This window comes from Schistocerca serialis, chromosome 2 (assembly GCF_023864345.2).
Source record: "Schistocerca serialis cubense isolate TAMUIC-IGC-003099 chromosome 2, iqSchSeri2.2, whole genome shotgun sequence".
Lineage (NCBI taxonomy): Eukaryota > Metazoa > Arthropoda > Insecta > Orthoptera > Acrididae > Schistocerca > Schistocerca serialis.
The window spans coordinates 52,003,304-52,025,377 of record NC_064639.1 but is presented as its reverse complement, the minus strand read 5'-3'; the positions used below and the strand labels follow the sequence as shown (position 1 = coordinate 52,025,377).

Genomic DNA, 22,074 nt, shown 5'->3' with positions numbered 1-22,074 from the left:
AACATCAAGTATAGATTTAAGTGTTAAGAAATCTGTTCTGAAGGTATTTGTCTGGAATACAGCCATGTGTGGAACTGAAACACGTATAGACATGAACTGAAACAGTATAGACAACAGTATAGATAACTAGAGAACTCAAGCTCTCAAAATGTGGTTTCACAGAAGAATGCTGAATATTAGAAGGACAGATCACATAATTAATGAGGAGGTACTGAATATAATTGGGGAAAAAAGGAATCTGTGGTGCAACCTGACTAGAAGAAGGGACTGGTTGGTAGGACACATTCTGAGACAACAAGGCCTCACTAATTTAGTATTGGCGGGGATAAAAATTGTAGACGGAGACCAACAAGTGAATACACAAAGCAGATTCAGAAGCATGTGTGTTGCACTAGTTATTCAGAGTCGAAGCACAGGATACAGCACCATTGAGAGCTGCAACAAATCAGTCTTCGGACGGAAGACCACAACAACAACAGTTCTGTGAACACTAAAGCTACACAAAACTAGCATATATTAATCTACTAGCGTTTTTGCAAAAATTAAAACTTAGCTTCATTGGAGCACATATTGTGACACACAGTGCGCCCCCCCCCCCCCCCCCCCCCTCCTGTAATGCACATTATCTCCTATGCATAGGTGATAGGTGTTATAATATCATTATAGCAGCAAATGCATTTAAGTTAAAATCCCGTAACTGTTAAGTTTCACAAAGCAGCATCAACATTATTAATGTAGCTCTTATGAGCAACAATTCAATAATACGACATGCCTTCATTAGACTTCATGGCAGACATGGGAAAACCATCTTCCTCAGTTTGGTGTAGTGCCATTTGACTTCGATTCAATCACATCAACTCGGGAAACTGGATAGGATACAAACACACCAGGGCAGTTCCAGAATGCAAAAAACCTATTTCACTGCTAACTTTAAGAAATTCTGTGTTATGACAAAACCATTCCTCATGAAATTTAAATTTGCACACTGAAGAACGCTTAATGTGGAAGGAGGCTGAATGTGTCAAATTGAATATACACTTTGTAGTCGGTCACCTCGGAAAAGAACTGTTGAGATGACCTCGGAAAAGAACTGTTGAGATGATCACGAGATTGAAGGAAAAGAAAAATAAAAGAACCAGAACTGAAAGGACACGGGGTTGCAGAGAGCTTCAGAGAGAGCATTAGGAAACGACTGACAAGAACACGGGAAAGAGATACAGTATAAATAGTGAAGGCAGCAGAGGATCAAGTAGGTAAAAAGACAAGGGCTAGTGGAAATCCTTGGATAACAGAAGAAATGTTGAATTTTGGAGTAACATCAAATAAACATAATGAGAAAGATATAATTGGCCTTTGAGAAGCAATAAATTTGGAGTGGACTTTGTATTCTGCCAAAAAAAACCTGCAATCAGTTTCCAATGACAAGATGCTGAAGCCAGCCAGACACGATGTCATAGGAGTGGGTTGTGCTTGCATGAATATGTGTGTATGTGTGTGGGGGGGGGGGCCATCTGCATGCACATGTGTGTGTGTTGTCTGCTTTACAGAAGGCCTTTTGGCTGAATCTCACTTCTTTGGCAGTCTTTTTCTTGTGCCAAGCAGAGAGTCAACATCTCCACTCTATGGTTAATAGCAATCTGTCTTTCTCATAATATTGTCATTATTCGATACTTTCTTTTCCTTTGCTTGTTACTATCAACTTATAATAATTTAAACCCATAAACTCTTTACTAAGAGGTATGTCTAAAAGTAAGTGTAGTGACCATAATGGGCTGTGGTTTTTTTATTTTTTGAGGGAACCATGGACCTTGCCATTGGTGGAGAGACTTGCATGTGTCAGAAATACAGATAGCGGTACTGTAAGTGCAACCAAAATGAAGGGGTGTCTGTTGAGAGGCCGGACAAATGTGTGGTTCCTGAAGAGGGACAGCAACCTTTTCAGTAGTTGCAGGGGCAACAGTCCGGATGATTGACTGATCTGGCCTTGTAGCATTAACCAAAACGGCCTTGCTGTGCTGGTACTGCAAATGACTGAAAGCAAGGGGAAACTACAGCCATAATTTTTCCTGAGGACATGCAGCTTTTCTGTGTCGTTAAATGATGATCGCACACTCTTGGGTAAAGTATTCCAGATGTAAAATAGTTCCCCATTTGGATCTCCAGGTGGGGACTACTGAGGAGGATGTCATTATCAGGAGAAAGAAAACTGGCATTCTATGGATCGGAGGGTGGAATGTCAGATCCCTTAATCGGGCAGGTAGGTTAGGAAACTTAAAAAGGGGAATGGATAGGTTAAAATTAGATATAATGGGAACTAGTGAAGTTTGATGGCAGGAGGAAAATACTTCTGGTCAGGTGTATACAGGATTATAAATGCAAAATCAAACATGGGCAATGCAGGAGTTGGTTTAATAATTAATAAAAAAATAATAAAACTGCGGATAAGCCACTACAAACAGCATAGTGAATGCATTATTGTAGCCAAGCTAGACACAAAGCCCATACCTACCTCAGTGGTGGAAGAGTCCTGCAGACAATGGAAGGCTTCAGATAGATAGCCTAATGGTAAGACAGAGATTTAGGAAGCAGGTTTTAAAATGTAAGAAATTTCCAGGGCAGATGTAGACTCAGACCAAAATCTATTGGTTATGAACTGTAGACTAAAACTAAATGTGCAACAGATATTGTACATTAATATGATTGCCCCTTCACTTCACAGAGGTAATGTTTAAAGTTGTCTTTAGATGTTAATTTTATCTAGTTTTTTTCTTTCTGTATTTCTCAGGCTCAATACAGCTTTTAAAACAGCCACTGAAATTATTTGGCAAACTACAGGAAAACAGGGAAGGAAACTATACTAATCAGGGATTTATTAGGAGAGTTGTTCATAATTCTTGGTCAATGTACAAAATACTGATATATGAATTTGAATCAAACGATGGAAAATCCAGGATGGAATGTAACAATATTATGAAAAGAAAAGTTGCTGCCACCATAAAGCAGAGATGCTGAGTCGTAGATAGGCGCAACAGAAAGAATGTCACAATGTAAGCTTTTAGCCAACAGGACCTTTGTCAAAAATAGACAACACACACATGTGCGCGCGCGCGCCACACACACACACACACACACACACACACACACACACACACACACACAAAACATGACTGGCAGCAGAAGCCATACTCACTGTGTGGGAGTTGTGTTTGCGTACGTGTGTGTGTGTGTGTGTGTGTGTGTGTGTGTGTGTGTGTGTGTGTGTGTGTGTGTGTGTTTGCTTGTTTGTTTTCTATTTTTCACAAAGATCTTGTTGGCTAAAAGCTTGTATTGTGACAGTCTTTTTGATGTGCCTATCTGCAACGCAGAATCTCTGCTATATGGTCAGTGGCAAGTTTCCTTTTCGTAATATTGCTGATCTATGGATTTATAATTAAAGTCAGAAGACAAAGAAGATTTATACACCTAAAATGCTAGTGGTAAGCCATATTACAATCCACATTTAGTAAGTCACCAGTAACCCTCCATTTCTGATTGTTTAAAGAAATGAACTCCCATGTATAAATCAACTTCAAACCGGATGAGTATAGACCAGTTTTTCAAGAATCTCAATGTTTATGAAAGTGTATCTCTTGAACTATGAACTGTACAACAGCATAACTTTGGTGGTACATTCAGTGGTGTATGAAGATCCTGCCGGAGAAATGTGTTGCAAATACAGTCAGTAGTACAGAATTCAAATGTCACGCTTATGCTAGAATTTCACTGTATGAAAAGTGAAAATGCAGTATGTCATAAACTATGTTCCTTTGATTAATTTGTGTGTGTTTGTGTGTGTGTGTGTGTGTGTGTGTGTGTGTGGTGTTGGGGCTGGAGGTAACTGTGAGAAAGAGTTTAAAAAACTGAAGTCTACAACATTATGAGAAGGAAATTTGCTACTCACCATATAGTGGAGATGATGAGTTGCAGTTAGGCACAACAAAAAGATTTTCTCACTTAAAGCTTTCGGCCAATGGCCTTTGTCAACAATAGACATACATACGCACCCACACAGTCACGAAACTCAAGTCACACTCACACACACGACTGCAGTCTCAGGCAACTGTGGTTTCAGTTGCCTGAGACTGCAGTCATGTGTGTGAGTTGCATGTGTGTTGAGTCTGTGTGTGCGCGTATGTGTGTCTATTGTTGGCAAAGGCCATTGGCCGAAAGCTTTAAGTGTGAAAATCTTTTCGTTGTGCCTATCTCCACTATATGGTGAGTAGCAACTCTCTTTCTCACAATATTATTAAACTTCCATCCTGGATTTTCCATTGTTTGAAAAACTGAAGTTTATTAGAAGTTGTTAAGCGCTCTCATTCTCAAATATTCGTCGACCTAAAGGCATACAGACAGTTTCTAACTTCAATACTTGATATACTGTGCTAGACCGTTAATGTAAGATTATACCTCTTAATGTGTAGATTAAGGAGAATATTAAATTTTTGAATTCAGTCATAATTATATAAAATACTCAAAATGAAATGTTTGTCATCCCTGGAGGCCATCAGATAGGCAAGTTAGAACTGGCACCCTGTGACTGTTCCCGCTGTTACTAATATACATTTCTCACAACATAGTTCTATTTGGCACATAGTAACTTGTTTGTGAACCACCTTATAAATATTTTTATGTAGTAACTAAATGTAAACATACCATGGACGTCAATTACAATGAGGGCACAAATTGTGACTCTTGCTCCAGGTTTCAGTTTCCCTCGAACAACACCAACCATTTCTTCTATCTGTCGATCACTCTTTATTTTGTAATCCTTTAAAAAAACAAAGTTTAAAAATAATCATTTAGTCTGAATCCAAAACACATGAATCTTTTATTAATTTTTATGTTTATTCTAAAGAGGACCTGAGGAAGAAGGCATACAGTAGACTGGACTATTGAGCAAACTGGAGGAGGAAGATCCATGTCCCAGTGCTCATTGCACCAGTAAAGAAGGTTAGTGGAATTGTCTAGCTGAATTACAACTCATCACATGGATAACAACACATTAATTATTAGTAACAATTCCTGCCATTTAATATTTCAGTACTTGGGAGTTAACCACTACGTAAGGGCAGGTATTAGTGGCATTTTGAATCTTTTCATTACAGAGATTTATTGTTTGAAGATAAAATTTATCAGTCTTTTGTATCAGATGATACTTAACATGAAAAGTTATTAAAAACTATTTTCATGTAAATTGTGTGAGCACAACTGGTAACTTCCAATCAATTCTTTCATTACTATCTTATAAGGGAGTTATCAAAAGTTGCGATCACAGTTGCAGCTGAGTTGTACTTTGTATGAATATGTTTTGAGGTGCTGATTACAAAAATGTAACACTAAGCCAATTACACTGTAAGATACAAAGATGCAATATTTCACTCACAGTGGACCATAGTCAACATATTGTGACTTTAGTAAGTGTAATCATCACGAAAAATGTTCCTCTAGCTAGTGTAGTTATTTGCATTTTATACTGTGGGTGACACCTGTCACAATGTATCGAAGATCCGAGTGACATGTAGGGGAACCAGACAGACATTACGCACAGGAGCCAGGAAACCAGTATAATGGTGATCCTTGTCTCTGTTGCACCAACGTCGGCAGTTAATTTATCTACTTGTGGTGTTACTAATTGCATAGCGCAATATGTCACTCACAGTCAGCAGAATCATGTGATAATGAATCCTCCAAATATAGTGAGCATTATTGTTAGCCATTACCAACACAAAAGAAGATTCACAGAAAGTACAAAAGAAGAGAAATGCAGATGCATTCATAATCAATGTGATAGATGAATCAGTGGCAACCGCTGGTAATAATATAGCTCACAAAAATATAACAGACTACTTCGGAGACTAGGAATATACAGAACAAGACTTGTCTGATTGTGAAGAACTTGTAAATAATCCAGAACCCGATAAGTGACGAAGATTTCTTATGAAGTGATGGAAACCAGTTGTCTGCTAATCTGCCAAGCCCACTGATGAGGAAAAAATAAGAGGAGAAAATTAGTTTCCAGGATTCTGAGAAAACTAAATGATTAAGCTTCAATATGGTGCAGAAACAATATCATATGGTGCAAGACAAACATCACCTATGAAAGAGAGGAAGGGCAGTGCTCAAAACTTCACACGCTTGATAACCTCGTACTGCAAAATTCATGTTGGCGAGAGCTGTTCAAGGCACTAATGTTAACGACAGAGATACTTGTGCTTGGGGTTTGGAAAAGGTCTGAGATATAGGACTGACTCAGTTCACTGGATCTCTCTGGATGGGTTGCAAGGTTTACACAGACACATCATCTTAGCTAATGGGCAAAAACAGAATGTGTAGCCACTGAAGCCTGGAATGAATACAGATGGTGGCACAAATGAAAGACGTGGCGAGTTTTGCAAGGAGGTAATGTCCTTAAAGAAAACCACGAACATATATAGGTGTACAATATCGATCAATGTGGTATGTGGAAAGAATTTCAGTCATCACAAACTCTGCATACAGAGGGAGAAAAATTGGTAAGAAGTTTGGTGCAGAGTGATTATGCAACAAATCATTCTTAAATCATCCAACCGATTATGTCAGCAAGTGGATGTGTGTTTCCAAAGATACTGGGAATTTACCAGGAATCTAGAGTAATGCAACACATGCAGAAATTACACAGTCTAATTCAAGGGATATTTTTTAGATTGATGAGGCACATTTTACTCTGCACTGTGGCATGAGTGCCCAGAATTGTCACATACAGGGTTCTAATACACCACATGTTGTGTAGGAACACCCACTGCACTCAGCCTGTGTAACTGTGTGGTGTGATTTGACAATCTCATTCATTCTCAGTCCATTTTTCTTCAAGGAGATGACACGTTGCAGGCCTGTTAGGTGAACATCGACATCTGGGCTTTGTAAGGTCTTCCTTGTGCAACAAGTGATTCCAGCTTTTTTTAGAATACAACCGCATCCACAACACAATTTTCAGGCAATTGGAGTGACATCACATGTCGCTTGCCGGGTGATAGAATTGCTTTGAGGAATCTTCCGTAATGACCACATCATCTCTAGGCAATTTCGAGATGAATGGCCTTCCAGATGCATGAACCTAAATTGATGTGATATTTGGCAGTGGGGTTATCTCGAAGACCAGAAGCAATGTGTTGCTGAGTCAGGAGATGATATTAAACACACAATGTAATTTGTGACCGTATCTTAAGAAATGTGCCAGAACCACAATTACCACGTGTCTGAAAGTTCCTCCCCTTTTGCTGCACCCACACCACATTCTGACTGCTTATAGTGCCATATTCTTACCTGGTGGTAGAAAGTGGAACTGTTAGTTTTACACAAATAATCTGCTCGTGCACTGATTAATGAACATATCTATGATGTTCTGGAGCCCCACACTGCAGCTCTCTTGAACACCATCAGTTTAATCATAACTACCTGGTATATGGACAGTGGGATAATACAGTAGGGACATGTAGTTGATACTAAAACAATTCAGCAGTGGATCAGTATAGAGTGGAAAAGAAAATAAATGTTGATAACTACAAGTGATGGGCTTAGTGCAGTTGGGTCCCTCTCATCCTGTAGGTAAGTGCTGGTCAGTTAGCAACTCATGCAGCAGTATCCTTGATTGAATTTTCCTTCCATACAAGATTTAAGCTGTTTCACTCCATCTCACACGGATCTGAGTGACCTGTCCTTCCTGTTTAATCTATCCCAAAAAAACACACCACCTAACACCTCCTCTATGTGCTGAGTAGAAAATCAATTCTTTCCATTTGTTGTAATCCCATCCTGGACTTCCCATTGTTTAAATGTTGTAAAACATTTGATTTTAACATTCATTTTTAAGATTTGCAAATTTCAGTAATATAAATTATCTATTTTAGCTGCCTTCAATTACAGAGTTTCTAATGTTTAAATTGTAATATTTTGTAGAAAGAACCATTTTTAAAGTTGTGATGGATGTTCTTAACATGTTGAATGTTTACATTCTCGATATTTGACTACATCATTTCACAATGCTTTCTAGTAACTTCTACTAAAACATTCCACATATTTCATACAAAAACTGCATTACATGAACAGATTTTTATCTTCCCATATTTAAAACTATTGAGATGGCTGAACAGGATACTGCTGCTGATTAAGTGTTTAAGCAGACCAAATAGTGAAGGTCATCAGTCTCCCATTTATCCATCCCCCTCCAAGAGTAGAAGCAGTGTACCAAATCTGTCTGTATATGGAGTAAATTCTGTTTGAAAGTGCAAGAAAATGTTCTAAATATTTGTGTAGTGTGTATACAAGGTGGAACGTGGGAAGCAGCTTGGCAATCACATAGTGGGATATTGGAAACCAGCCAAAAACCACATCAAGGCTGGTCATCACACTGACTCCTCAGTGTTAATCCATGAGGGGGTTTCTATCTGGAGCCAACTAACTTTGCCACCCCTGAAGCAACCACATTAACACGCGCAGATACATGTGCTGAAAAGGAATTTGAACACGTGAAGTTTCAGTTTTTATACAATCGTAATTTATCATCAGAAATTAGATGATGATCTTTTCTACTGTAGGATACTAAATAACTTCAAATGGTGTTGAAGAATGATCAATGCATGTAACAGACAAAGATAATATACAGTATATACACAATAACAGAGAAGGAATTACAACGTATCGCAAGTCATGAGAATGCTGACTACTTGTTAGGCATCTGGTATGCAGTCCATGGACCCGGAAGTTGCACACAGAATGAATGGGATTATGACATTATCATGGAATCTCGTAAGCGAAAAACAAATAATAGTTTTTAGTGTAATGTAAGAAAGCTTTTGTATTACTGTTAGATTGGGGGCATTCTTGTTTGAATTCTCATAGAGAAAGGATGTATTAGCATATTGTTAATGGACTTAACTGTAAATATACTGATGTAATAACAATCTGGATATGGATGCTTGAAAGTGGAAATACATGTTCAGTTGTCTTTTGATAGTTTGGTATAAGCCATGAGTCGGAAAGCTTTAGCAATTTCCTGCAGCACAGAAGACACTTTGGAGAAGGCCACACAGGAGTGGCACCACACAGCTGGCACACAAAATTATACACAGTCACCAGAACTACACACAACCAAGATTCAGCTAAAAAAAGGTAATCCTTCAACAGAATACTGTGATGCATGGTACAGGATACAAGTGAAATAGTACCATGCGATACCAAACTAAACTAAACCTACTAACGCAACCAAAGCCCAAATGTTTATTTTTGTTGCTGCATACAGTGACCACGTTCTCAGAGAAAAATTGTGCAAAATAAAAGCATTAACAACTTAGAGTTTGTCAAATAAACAAACAGCATGAAGAAGATATAGCTGCTATGGGGGGGAAAAAAATACCAGCAGTGGCATTTGACACAACAGAGGGATAAATCCCATTCCAATTACTAAGACGCATTTCGACAGAGATCTTATCTGTGAGACACTGGAATCAGCAGTACCACAGCACGCTACAGATACATCTCAAAACAACAACCCTGTGCAGTCTTTGACCACTGATGGCACATAGCCGTGTAACTGCAGTCCACGAGAATTGATGGCACACCACCACGAGAATTGATGGCACACCACCATCAGGAGCTAAAAGGGGACACCATTTGACAAGATATTACACACAGTGAGCAACGAATTTTGTAATAGTTGTGTTCCTCATCTACAAGATGGAAGAAAACCTATACGCAAAGCCATTTATGATAAATATGTAAAATTATATATTACGAATGCCTGTTGTGGCACAAACCAGGGCGTAGGAAACAGAAACAAGTGAAATACTTAACTTCCTAAAGCAACAATTGGCTTATAATAATAAATATTTGATGGAAAGTATTAATCAAAAATTTGAAGAAAACACTACAGATAATAAACAGACGATAGATGATAACAATAAGCAACAAGCTGGTAATAATCAACAGTTAATGGAAAGCATTAATCAAAAATTTGAAGAAAACACTAAAGATAATAAACAGATAGTTAATCAAGAGCATTAATTAAAAATTAGAAGTACTCACGTAACAGCAGGTTTAAATAATAAATTGAAAGAAAATAATGACAACAGAAAAAAATTGTTTGACACTTTAAACATTAAATTCGAGACTTTGTGCACAAATTTTGAAACTTTGTCTTCGACCTTACAGAGCTCAGAGGAATGTCTTAAAACCTTAAGGGACAAACTGGATAATACAGGTAAGCTACTTAGTGAAGTGTATCAGGTAGTAAATATGGAGTTTAAGCAATATTTTTGTAAAGTTATAGATAAGTTTGAAAAAGTACAAGTCAAAATCTCCAATACAAAATACATGCAGACTCTTTACAGCATAACGAGTTCTTAAATTATGAAGACCAAATTTCAAAATTTTGTAAAACGTACCATAACTTTACAAAATAGCTCAACCACCTTAGAGGGTAATAGTACACATTACCAAGAATAAGACAAAGAAGAAGAAGAAGAAAAACTCTGGAGTGCAATTACAATTCAATATAGCTTGCAAGGAAGAAAAAAAAAAAAAAAAAAAAAAAAAAAAACTGTGGATATTGTAGATTTACCTACGGATCTCGTAGAAGGTTTGGAATTGAGCAGTGGCTTAAATTTGGCAAAGCAGTTCCTCAAGTTTAGGCTGGAGGGGGTAGTTCGCACAATCTATTTCTTAATAGATCATTACCCAGTAAGTGGAGTGATCACAAGAAGATAGATTTTGCGTTAGGATATTCATCTGGGGATACAGCAGAATGCGGTAATGTTCGTTCTGAAGATTCTAAGACATGGGAGGATTTCCAGGAGAAGTTTAAGAGAAAACACTTTTAATTCAGTATGCAAGGGAAGCTAACATTACAGTTTTTAGATCCAAAGTACTACAATAATTCATGGGGGACTTACGGATGGCTAAAGTGAAGTATTTAGACAATATAATAGATGAAACTCATGTAGTTAATGTGTTGATATGTAGGATACCACACTACATCATAAAAGAAATATGATAAGAGGATGCTCGAACATAGGAGATCCAATATCTTTTATCGGAGGACTAGACAAATTAAATACAGAGAAGAATGAAATGCTGCAAGACCAGGAGAGGAACAATAATACAGAAATTGGAAATCATTTAAAAATTCAAGTACAGCTAACACAAAAACAAGGAAAATAAATACTGTAGGTTACACGGTAACAATAAGAGCAACATAAAATCAAATGAAAATAACTCGGTTACGTCTCGAGTGTTCTTACTCAAAATAAACCGACGACACAGGGCAGTGCGCCACACACACAGGTTATAAATGTTAACCAAGCTATGGTGCAAAATAGCTATCTGGTGAAACTTCCTGGCAGATTAAAACTTTGTGCCAGACCAGGACTCGAACACGGGACCTTTGCCTTTCGTGGGCAAGTGGTCTACCAACTGAGCTACCCAAACACGACTCACGCCCCGTCCTCACGGCTTTACTTCTGCCAGTGCCTCGTCTCCTACCTTCCAAACTTTACAGAAGCTCTCCTGCGAACCATGCACGACTAGCACTCCTGAAAGAAAGGATATTGCGGAGACATTTCAGTAGAGAAAGCATTAGAGCAATCAAGGAGCGCCCAGAAACAAGGAAAGTGAAACAGCTACATTCATTTCTAGGTTTAGTCACATTTTATAGATAGTATATACAAGGCCCAGAAATGATGGAACCATGTCTTTTAGCACTACTTAAGCAAAGGGCAATATGAATATGGAACAATGATATATCCACAGCATTCCAGGGTATAAAGGATGCGTTGGTTAATGGTGCCATTTTAAAACACCCATTGATGAGTGAACCTTCGAAACTAGCTACCAACACCTCACAATATGGGATAGCCACAGAGTTATTTCATGATGAATGGAACCAAAAAGTAGGTGAACACAGAATTATTTCTTTTGCAAGCAGGAGCCTGGATAAACATGAGTTAAATTACACAGCCACTGAAAAAGAATTACTTGCCATTGTATGGGGTATACAAAAATTTGAGACATTAATCTGGGGATCCAAGTTGATAATCTATACAAGTCATCACGCACTTACATTTTTAATGGAAGGTAGATTATTACACCACAGGTTAATGTGAAAGGTGCTTTTTTTCAACAATTTGGTATAAAAATTAAGTGCATTAAAGGATGTCAGACAAAGGTACCAGACATGTTACCTAAGTTGCCATTACGAGTGAATGAAATGAACGAACAAAACGATGCGGCATTACTCTTGCTATAAATTTCTTAAGTACAAGTTACACACAAGACAAAGTGCATACACTAACCAGAAGGATGAAGCAAGGACTCAGTGAGGATGCGTATTTTAGAGTGAAATTTCAGCAGTGTCAACAGGCAGATTTACCCTTTCTAGAGAGGCATTCATGGCAAATAGATCAGGTATTATTTCGGTGAGACAAGCAAAGTGCTTCTAGATGGAAACTATCTATTCCCCATAGTGTTGAATTACAATTAACAGAATTCATACACAACAGATATGGACATTTTGGAATTCGAAAGTGTATAGCACATAAGAAGTAGTTTTATTATTTTAAAGGTTGGAGTAAAACAGTCACACAAGTAATATGAACTAGACAGACCTATCATAAAGGGAAAGAGGATAATTTGGGCACAATTATACCAAAAGGATTGTATGATTTAACAGCAATGGGTTTCTTTGCCAGCCAACAGAGGTGGAGTTACATATATTTATGTACTGGCTGTGTGTTGGTCCAAATATATAACTTTATATCCAGTAAAACATACCTACACGGATACAGTAATCCACTACATGTGTAACTATTTTATCAGTTTCAGGAATCCAAAGAGAATTATAGCCAATAATGGTCCACGATTTAGAAGCCATAACTTTATATAATTCTTAGCATCGGAAAGAATGCATCACATAAACATATCTAAATATAACCCATAATCGAACCCTTATGATAATATCGTGAAAGAAATAGCTAGATTAATTAGGCCATACTGTTACAACTGTCATACAACTTGGGTACAGGAAATGCCACTTGGGTACAGGAAATACCAGAGTTCCAAGTAACATTTAGTGAACTTCCATAATTATCTACTGATCTGTCTCCTATCAAAATACTGCAAGGTAAATTCAAAGGAGAGCCATTGTTGAAATTGTTTAAATGACCAGACGATGATAGCAATGTGCACAGGAAAAACTTAGATGATGATGTAAAAGAAAATTTATACAAAGCAACAGATAAAAAGCTGCATAAATACAGTGAAAAACTATGACAACCAACTCTGATGTGGATGACTTGGTACTAATTAAATAAGTAAATCATAGCTTAAACTAGAAGAAGGAAACACACAAGTTTTTCCCTCGATATAGTGGTCATTACAAAGTTTTAAATGTAGCACACCCCAAAGCAGTTTTCTTGGTTGATCCAGAAACGAGTCAAGAAAAGGTATTCTATAATACTGATATATTAAAGCGGTATAAGACATCGTTAAATTAAACTTGAGAAAGAAGCACTTTAACAACAAAGATCATTCCTAATGGTGAAGGTGTGTAAACAAATATTGTCAATTGTTATTTAATCAGCTGATAAGTATTCTTTTAGTGTAAGAAACTGACCAAAACTGACCAAAGAGGCGGGTTACTTACCATCATAGGGTAAGAATAACATATTAAGATGACAAATGGAATAATGTCATGAATACACATTAGTATTTCTTGCGTGAAAACAAAACATGTAATATAAAATATAACATTTATTCAGTATAAAAGAATATGACAAAGTAAACAATAGAAAATCCAGGATGGAATGTAACTGTTGTAGGTGCGACCATTCCGGTCACAAGGTTGCTGTGAAGGAAAGCGAGGCTGGACCCACGGAGTGGCCCTCGAACAACAACACAAATGGGAGAGGACGGACACGACCAGTGAAGGACGTTACGAACAACAGAGTCACAAGAAAACCAAACTAATCAACCATGTCCACTCGTACACAGAACAAGAACGTCAATATGCTGTCTGAGACAAGATGTCGATAGACGCACGCCAAGGTTAGACTGGCTGGCGGAGTGAGATGCAGGCACTTAAATACATGATCGAGGACACCGCCCTTGGCCGCTGGGACCAAGTATTCCACCATGGCACCCTAACATTAAACATGGGCCAGGAGGTATGTGCTGCCATGGCTTACTGCGCAACGGAGCAGTGACCTCTAGGGGTCTTAGACATCCATGCCGTCTGGCGCAGATTCAAAAACTGCGGCGCGCGGTACCAGAGTAACAATATTATGAAAAAGAAAGTTGCTAGCCATATACACCAGAGATATTGAGTCACAGATAGGCACAATAAAAAGATTGTCACAAATACAGCTTTGAGCCTTTAAGGCCTTCCTAAATAGACATAGATATAGACACACACACACACACACACACACACACACACACACACACACACACAAATGCAACTCACACACACAATTGCAGTCTCAGGCAACTGAAACCACATAGTGTGGTTTCAGTTGCGAAGGTATAATTGTGACAATCTTTTTGTTGTCCCTATATGCACTCAGTATCTGTGCTATATGGTGAGTAGCAATTTTCCTTTTCATAATATGACAAAGTAAGTTGACACAGTGACAGACTCCTACTCTTGTGACACAGACATGGACAAATGACACAATTTAGTTGCCTCATGTTTTTGAGGGGAATAAAGGATACACAAATGAAATAATTTAACTTGATAGACAAAAACGCTACACACCAAGTGGCGGCAGAAATCACACATAAAAGATGGTTGCAATTGGTAAGCTTTCGGAGCCAGTGGCTCCTTCTTCAGGCAGAAGGGTTGAAGGGCAAGGAAGAGGGGGTTGAAGGAAAAGGACTATAGAAGTGTCTAGGAAAAGGGGAGATTTTGGGAAAGTCACCGAGAACCACGGGTCAGGAAAGACTGATTGTTGGAGACTACATCAGATGAGATTTGAAAAATATGCAGTAATAAATGATGATGGACTGTCACACCTGATAATGTATGATGTGTTACACTGTTCCACCATTGCACCAGAGCCAACAAGGATGCTGTTCAGAAAAGGTGTTGATCTTCTTGGGGGTGGTCTGGGTAGTGCAACATTACCCATTTCACTGTTTTCTACGGCCTTCTGTGAACCATTTTGCACACACCTGTTGCACTGCCGCAATACTTCATCCCGCACAAACAGCAATTTCCTGGATGCATGCATCACAGTCTCTCATGCCAATAGTGTGTGCTCTTTCAGTCTCTGACTTGACAGTACCATTTTCGCATACGTCTGCAACGCATCCTGCACGTCTGCTCAAGTCACACTGATCCATTACCTTTGGTTTATAGTAACAACGATAGCCGGAGGTACATTTTCCCAGTAGGTGGTGTTTCCCTGTGATATCGATGTTAACCTCGAAATCACAGGCCGACATTGTTCAAATGGTAATCGTTTCTGCAGAACGAACGAACATTCATGTCCTGTGAATATGGATGTCCTATCTCTGGTCATTCAAGGTTTTTGTTTTTTCTGAACATGAGTGTAACGTGTTGTCCAACTCTTCCAAGAAAGTATTCTTTTGAAGTTTAAGTAGTAAACCTTTGGCGTTTGCCAAACGATGAAATTCGCTACTATTTGTCAGATCTGCAGTCTCTTCTACCAATCTGACTGAGTAAGCATCCCAGACTGATGTGCAGTACTCAAGAACTGGTTGAATAAGTGTCTTCTAAGCCACGTCTTTAATGGATAAATTATATTTCCTTAAGATTCTTACTGTGAATCTCAGTCTCACACCTGCTTTTCCTATTTGTTTTATGTGGTCATTCCACTCAAGATCACTCCAGGTAGATAATCGTAAATATTTAATGGTGTTTACTGTTCCCTGCTATTTGTCATCAGCAATGAAGTTTTATGTTACTGGATTTCTTTTCCTACATATGCAAAATACGTTACATTTATTTATGTAGAGGGTCAATGGCCAAGACCATAGATCCTCTGCTGATCTTCCTGCAGTTCGCTACAGCGTTAACAGCATCGTGCTGACTCCTATGTGCAAGGAAGTCTTGAATCCAGTTACAAACCTGATCTGATACTCAATAAGCTCATATTTGTTCCACTGAATGACAGTACGGGAACTGTATCACATGCCTTCCTGAAGTCGAGGAACTTGGAATCATAACATCAGTGTCTATGGCACTCTGGGTTATATGCACAAACATAACAGGTTAAGTCTTGCAATATTACAATTTGCAGAATCCATGTTGATTTTTATTCTCCAAAAAATTTGTAGTATGTGAGCATACAACACGTTTCATAATCCAACAAGACTGGCATTACCAATATCCACAGTCCACCTCCAATAGCTGAGTGGTCAGTGCGACAGAATGTCAATTCTAAGGGCCCGGGTTCGATTCCCGGCTGCGTCGGAGATTTTCTCCGCTCAGGTACTGGGTTTTGTGTTGTCCTAATCGTCATTATTTCATCCCCATCAACATGCAAGTCGCGAAGTGGTGTCAAATCTAAAGACTTGCACCTGGCGGACGGTCTACCCAATGGGAGGCCCTAGTCACACAACCAATATCCACCTACAATTATATGCATAACTTCCTGAAAACAGGAATGACCTGCAAGTTTTTCGTCACGAAGACTCCTCTGTTGCACAAGCAACCTATGATCTACTACTGCTGATGGGTAGTAGGTTCCTCCCATATCATCTATGAAGAATTCTGAGGCATCTTATCTAGTCAATATTCCGTTTACTGTTAAGCTAATGTAGTTGCTTTTCTTTGATCATTCAGTTTAATATCTGCCATGATATGAATCTCCTTTATATACGATAAAAATTTTTAGTTTGTAGTCAGATTGGTTGGCACAATGTTTGCTTCAAATTCATCAAACGTTTCTCTCATTTCTCTCATTATACTAAATTTTGTTTAATTCAGGAATGTCTTGACTTCACTTAAATCTATATGAAGGTCTCATTGTTTTCATAGCAACTTACCAACATGTCGTTCAGGTCTGTTTGCTGCTACGAAGTCTACGATGCTGTTACCCTCTCACGAGTTGGTTCTCTGTCTACTTTTCTTCAGAGAAGGCATTCAGAACAATCTCACATGAATCCCTTTCTCTGGCACCAGTTTTAATTGCAAGACTCTCCCATTCTAGCGTGGTCTCATGGTAGCATTCTCACTTCCCGAGCACGGGGTCCCATGTTCGATTCCCAGCGGCGTCAGGGATTTTCACCTGCCTCGAGACGACTGGGTGTTGTGTCATCTTCATCTTCATCATCATTCATCACCATTACGGTCGGAAGAAGGCAATGGCAAACCACCTCCACTAGGACCTTGCCTACTACGGGAGTGCGGGTCTCCCACATTGTTCCCCTATGCTCTATCAAGGAGTATGGGACTTCATTATCATCATCCCATTCTATATCAGCAGGAAACTTACTCATGATATTCTTAAATTTCTCTCTGAAGCACTCTGCCATTTCACTTCAGATGGAATCAGTCTTTAACAGCATCTGATTACCATGTCGTTCCCTCCTTTGATGGAGGACGTCGGTTCAATCCCATGTCCAGCCATCCTGATTTAGGTTTTCCATGATTTCCTTAAATTGCTTCAGGCAAATGCCAGGACGGTTCCTTTGAAATGGCACGGCCGACTTCCTTCCCCATCCTTCCCTAATCCAATGAGACCGATGACCTCGCTGTCTGGTCTCCCCCACCAAACAACCCAATCCAACTCCTCCTGCGATGCTTAACTTCACCTAGATTATTTCTCATTCAGGATCTGTAATAATTTCACTACATATTATCGAATTCTTTATTGCACTAAATACTCTACCACCACTGGAGTATAGTCTGTCCTTGCAATATTTATTTTACAGTACAAAATTAGGACTGCACAGCATTTCACTTTACATTTACGGTTGCATCCTGAACAAACTGTTGTTTTCCCCCACTCAACATTCGTTTCTTGTATTTCTGAAGTCAAAACATCTCATAAAACAACTTCCACTCCATCTGTCCAACTGGTACAGAATCTGTATAAATATTATTTTTTAATAAAACAGTCTTGGTTGTGAAAATATTGCTTTAATGATGCATTTTGCCTTTATAGTGTAATAGGATGACCGGAGCGGGTGATGGGGTCGGGGGTTGTAGGGCGTGGCTGGGTAGAAGAAGGTGGCTGTTTTTGGCAATCTTTCTCTTTATTGTTGGTTCTTCCAATACATTTTCCAGTAGCTCAGCCCCACCATTCATGTCGTGGTGGAGACGTGCTGATGCACGCAGCCCGGGGAATGCGATGCCATGCTCGGTCAGCAGCTGTGTGGGCGGTAGAAGGTTAGCAGCACGAGCCCCAGCCTAGCGCGCCTCCTGCAGACACTGTGGCTCGTGACGATGCCGGGAGTCGCCGGTGCCACAGCGGGCAACGTCCTCTGCCGGCCGGTCCTCGGGGACAGCGTCAGTGATGAAGACGACATAACAGCGACCGAACGCCCAATTGGTCAAACCAAATGATGAGGCCCACCTCTGATGCCCTTAAATAGTGCAGATCGCTGCTGAACCTACCGGTTATGCGGAGGCGTGTTTATTAGAATGTTCTCGATGAGTTGGCTAACGCAACTGCACCACACACGGACCGTGCTGCGTTCTGGCTGTTGATGGCTGCCGCACAAGTACACACATACTGACACTCATTGCAAAACTGTGTCACCTACATAATGTGCTGGCCAGCCTTCATCTGCCGTCTGCCGTGAGGCGGGAGCATCGCGCACTGAAACACACTAAATCACAATTTCGCACCATATTTCCTAAAAATAGCCCCTTGTCCTCTACAATTCCTCGCTCATATGAAAAGAATTCGTCACCGAATTCAACCAAAAAGTCAAAACAATTACTGTTCACTCCACAAAAACCACAAAATGCGATTGATTCACTATTTACATGGTGTTCATTCACTTCTATCCTCAGTCTAATCTTTGTTCGTAAGCATTACTCAGTGTCCTGCTGCAGTGCCTCACAACTGTTCATTGATTTGTGTGGACCCTTAGGTTAAAGGCTGGAAGGGGCAGGATTTGGGCTACCTTCCTCTTGAGCCAATAGTACACTAATCCTACAACAAAGATCAAAATACAGGTGGCGGTGGTTGATGATCCAATAACTAGTAAGCATTTCTTAAGCTCAATACGGTACTCATGGAAAAAGATGTTCCATAGTTATACGTCCATCCTGAGCTGCTAGCATCCGGTCCAAAGAGGCGAGCAAAGTCGGGTTTAATGTGCTATTCAAAAGAGTGAGATTTTCTTTCATGACGAATTGCACTGATTGGTCGGGTACATAGATCAATATGCGTGTCATGTTCATTATTGTAGCTACAGTAATCACGGCTGGTAAACAGAAAGTTGGCCCTGAAATGTCGCACTGTGTGCCGTTAATTAACAGTCCCTGCCACTGCAATTCTATTCTTTGCGTACTCCCTTGCTTACCCTGCTCGTAACAAACCCAAATAACAACTGTGTTTTCCATTACTGAAAATACCCAATGTGGACCCACTTGCTAAAAGAACTGCACCATGCCTGCTATAGTTTCCTTAGGGTACTCTGCGACTGGTTCTTGAGGGCACAATAGAGAATACTCACAAGATTTGGGAACAGTGTGTAACAATTCCGTGGGGCAGATGGTAACTGGACCTGTTCAACAGCGCAACAAGTCTTGTACAGTGAGGAATGCATGAGCCTGTCTGTTACGTGCCACTAACAGTATTTTCCGTACTGTTAATTGTACGAATCTCTGCAAAATTTCCCACTTCACTGGATACGTATGCAAGGCATAACATTCAAATTTACAATCCTTACATGTTAATGGTATTATGATATGAATTTTCAGCAGGGTATCCGTCCGCCTACTGGTAACAGTGCCTATTTTGTAGTACAGAGATAAGTGTTCGTCTGTTAATGTCATCAGTACCTCCAGGGATGTGGGCAATTTCAATTGAACTTTCCGTAATCCTTCGCGAAGCTGTTCCAAAGGTAACAGTACCGGGGTTAGGTGCCCGCGCATTGCGTGCAACAAAGCCTCCTGTAGTTCCGTGGCTTCTATGCATGCTTCCGTAGTACTATCAGCAAGAAAACAGAGCAGCTTAGCGATTATCAGCTGTGAATCGATGTTATCCAACCGTTACTTGATTATAACCAAGTCATGATTGGTTGTGTCGGCTGTGGCCTTACTGTGGGACATCAAGGTCACAGCAAAAGCTCGCAATTGGCGTGTATTATTAACTACATCTTTCTCCAAACTCTCTAATTGGGTTGTGGGAAGATCTAGCATTCCCCAGTTGCTATTTGCATTATCTTGTATCTGCTGTAGTGTTTCATTAATACTTTTAATATCTTCCACGTCAGCGGTCCCAAAAACAGTTTTTAGGATACAGCCACCTGCGTCTAACCATCCTCTTTTCCTACGGACGTGTGGGATAAACCCTGTAGTTTGCCTCAACTGAGCTTGTAAGTGTGCAACAGCTGATTGTAGTAGCAGATATTCCCCCTGTGTGTCATTAAACCTTGAGTGATTAGCCACAATTGGATGAAGTTCATTAAATGTATCCACTAATTTATAGATTTCATCGTCAACCGCCCAAAATTACAGTCCACCCTTAAGGTCCATTGATGTCCGGACATAATTACGTCCGCTTGTCGTGAGAACAAAACAGAAAAACAGAACAACTATGCTTAGAGATAGTCACACCTTCCTCTTCAGCACAACCCATGACGCTGGAACTGCTGGTCTTATCAGAACATCACACCTCCTGAGAAACAAAAGAAAAATAACTCACATTAGCTTTTCCTTTTTACGTGTGGCCTGAGAGCATAATATTAGCATGTCTGATCGCTTCCACAATTAACTTGGTTCTCTTGTTTATCTACTCCTTTCTTATTCTTTTTCTTAGATTCATCTTTCTCTCCACTAGAAGTCACTGCAGACAATGAAGGAAGTTCCTCAAAATTCCCCTTGAAAGGCCTAATTCGGCTCACATGCACAATAGTAGGGCGAGTTGGAAGCTGTAATTTTACATTCACCAGTGATGTCATCTCGATCACCTGGAAAGGACCTTATTAACGGGATACAAATTTTTTCGTTTTGCCTTTTGGCACATATGGATTAGTCATCATCACCCATTGTCCTACATGATATTTGGGTAAAGTCGCCTTTCTATTGTGAACTTTGTCCTGTCTCTGTAACGCTTTAGTGTTCATTTTTTTCACCTGCTGCCAGATTGTTTTCAACTTTGTGGATAAATCCTTAACAGTCGAAATATCGGTTCCTGGTGGGGTCTTGAGCAATTCAAATGGAGATGGCATCTTCCGACCAAACAGTACTTCTTACGGAGACAATCCTGTACTTTCATACACTTTTGAGTAATGAGCCAAGGTTACAAATGCCAATAGGGTATCCCAACTGTTGTGTTGTGAATTTACATAATAACTTGACATCTTAGCTATTGTTCGATGAACTCTCTCAGTCCGACCATTAGCCTGCGGGTGTAATGCGCTCAGTCTCAATTTCTTTACATGCAACAACTTGCATAACTGTTTCATCAAATCGGACATAAAGTTTGACCCTTGATTTGTAATTATAGTTTCAGGTGTTCCAAATTTCAATATCCACTGATGTACCAAGGCGTGAGCCACTGTTTCGGCTTGCTGGTCCGGAATAGCTGTCATAGACACATAGCGCGAAAAATGAACTATTATTGTTAAAACATAGCAATTACCCGCTGTTGTTTGCACAAACAGTCCCAAGCCGTCTAAGCCAAATAATTGGAGGGGTCTATCTGCTTCTGGCAGTCATTGCAACACAATTTTCCGATGACTCAATTCCACCCGTTGAGCACATGCAATGCAATTCTTTATGTACTGGTCGACATCTTGCCTACGTGTTGACCACCAATAACTCTGTGCTACCCTCCTTTCTGTTGCTTAGTTAATCTACTCGTT

At 39.6% G+C, this 22,074-nt stretch overlaps 1 protein-coding gene across 1 annotated transcript in view; it reads right to left on the bottom strand.

Moving 5' to 3' along the window:
• The window catches only part of LOC126455722 (dynein axonemal heavy chain 3), a 1,249,696-nt gene that overhangs the window by 831,122 nt on the left and 396,500 nt on the right, over positions 1-22,074 (bottom strand). Inside the window, exon 24 of the mRNA XM_050091491.1 lies at positions 4,693-4,807. Coding sequence (XP_049947448.1) covers positions 4,693-4,807 — 115 coding nt within the window. The remainder of the gene's footprint in view (positions 1-4,692; positions 4,808-22,074) is intronic.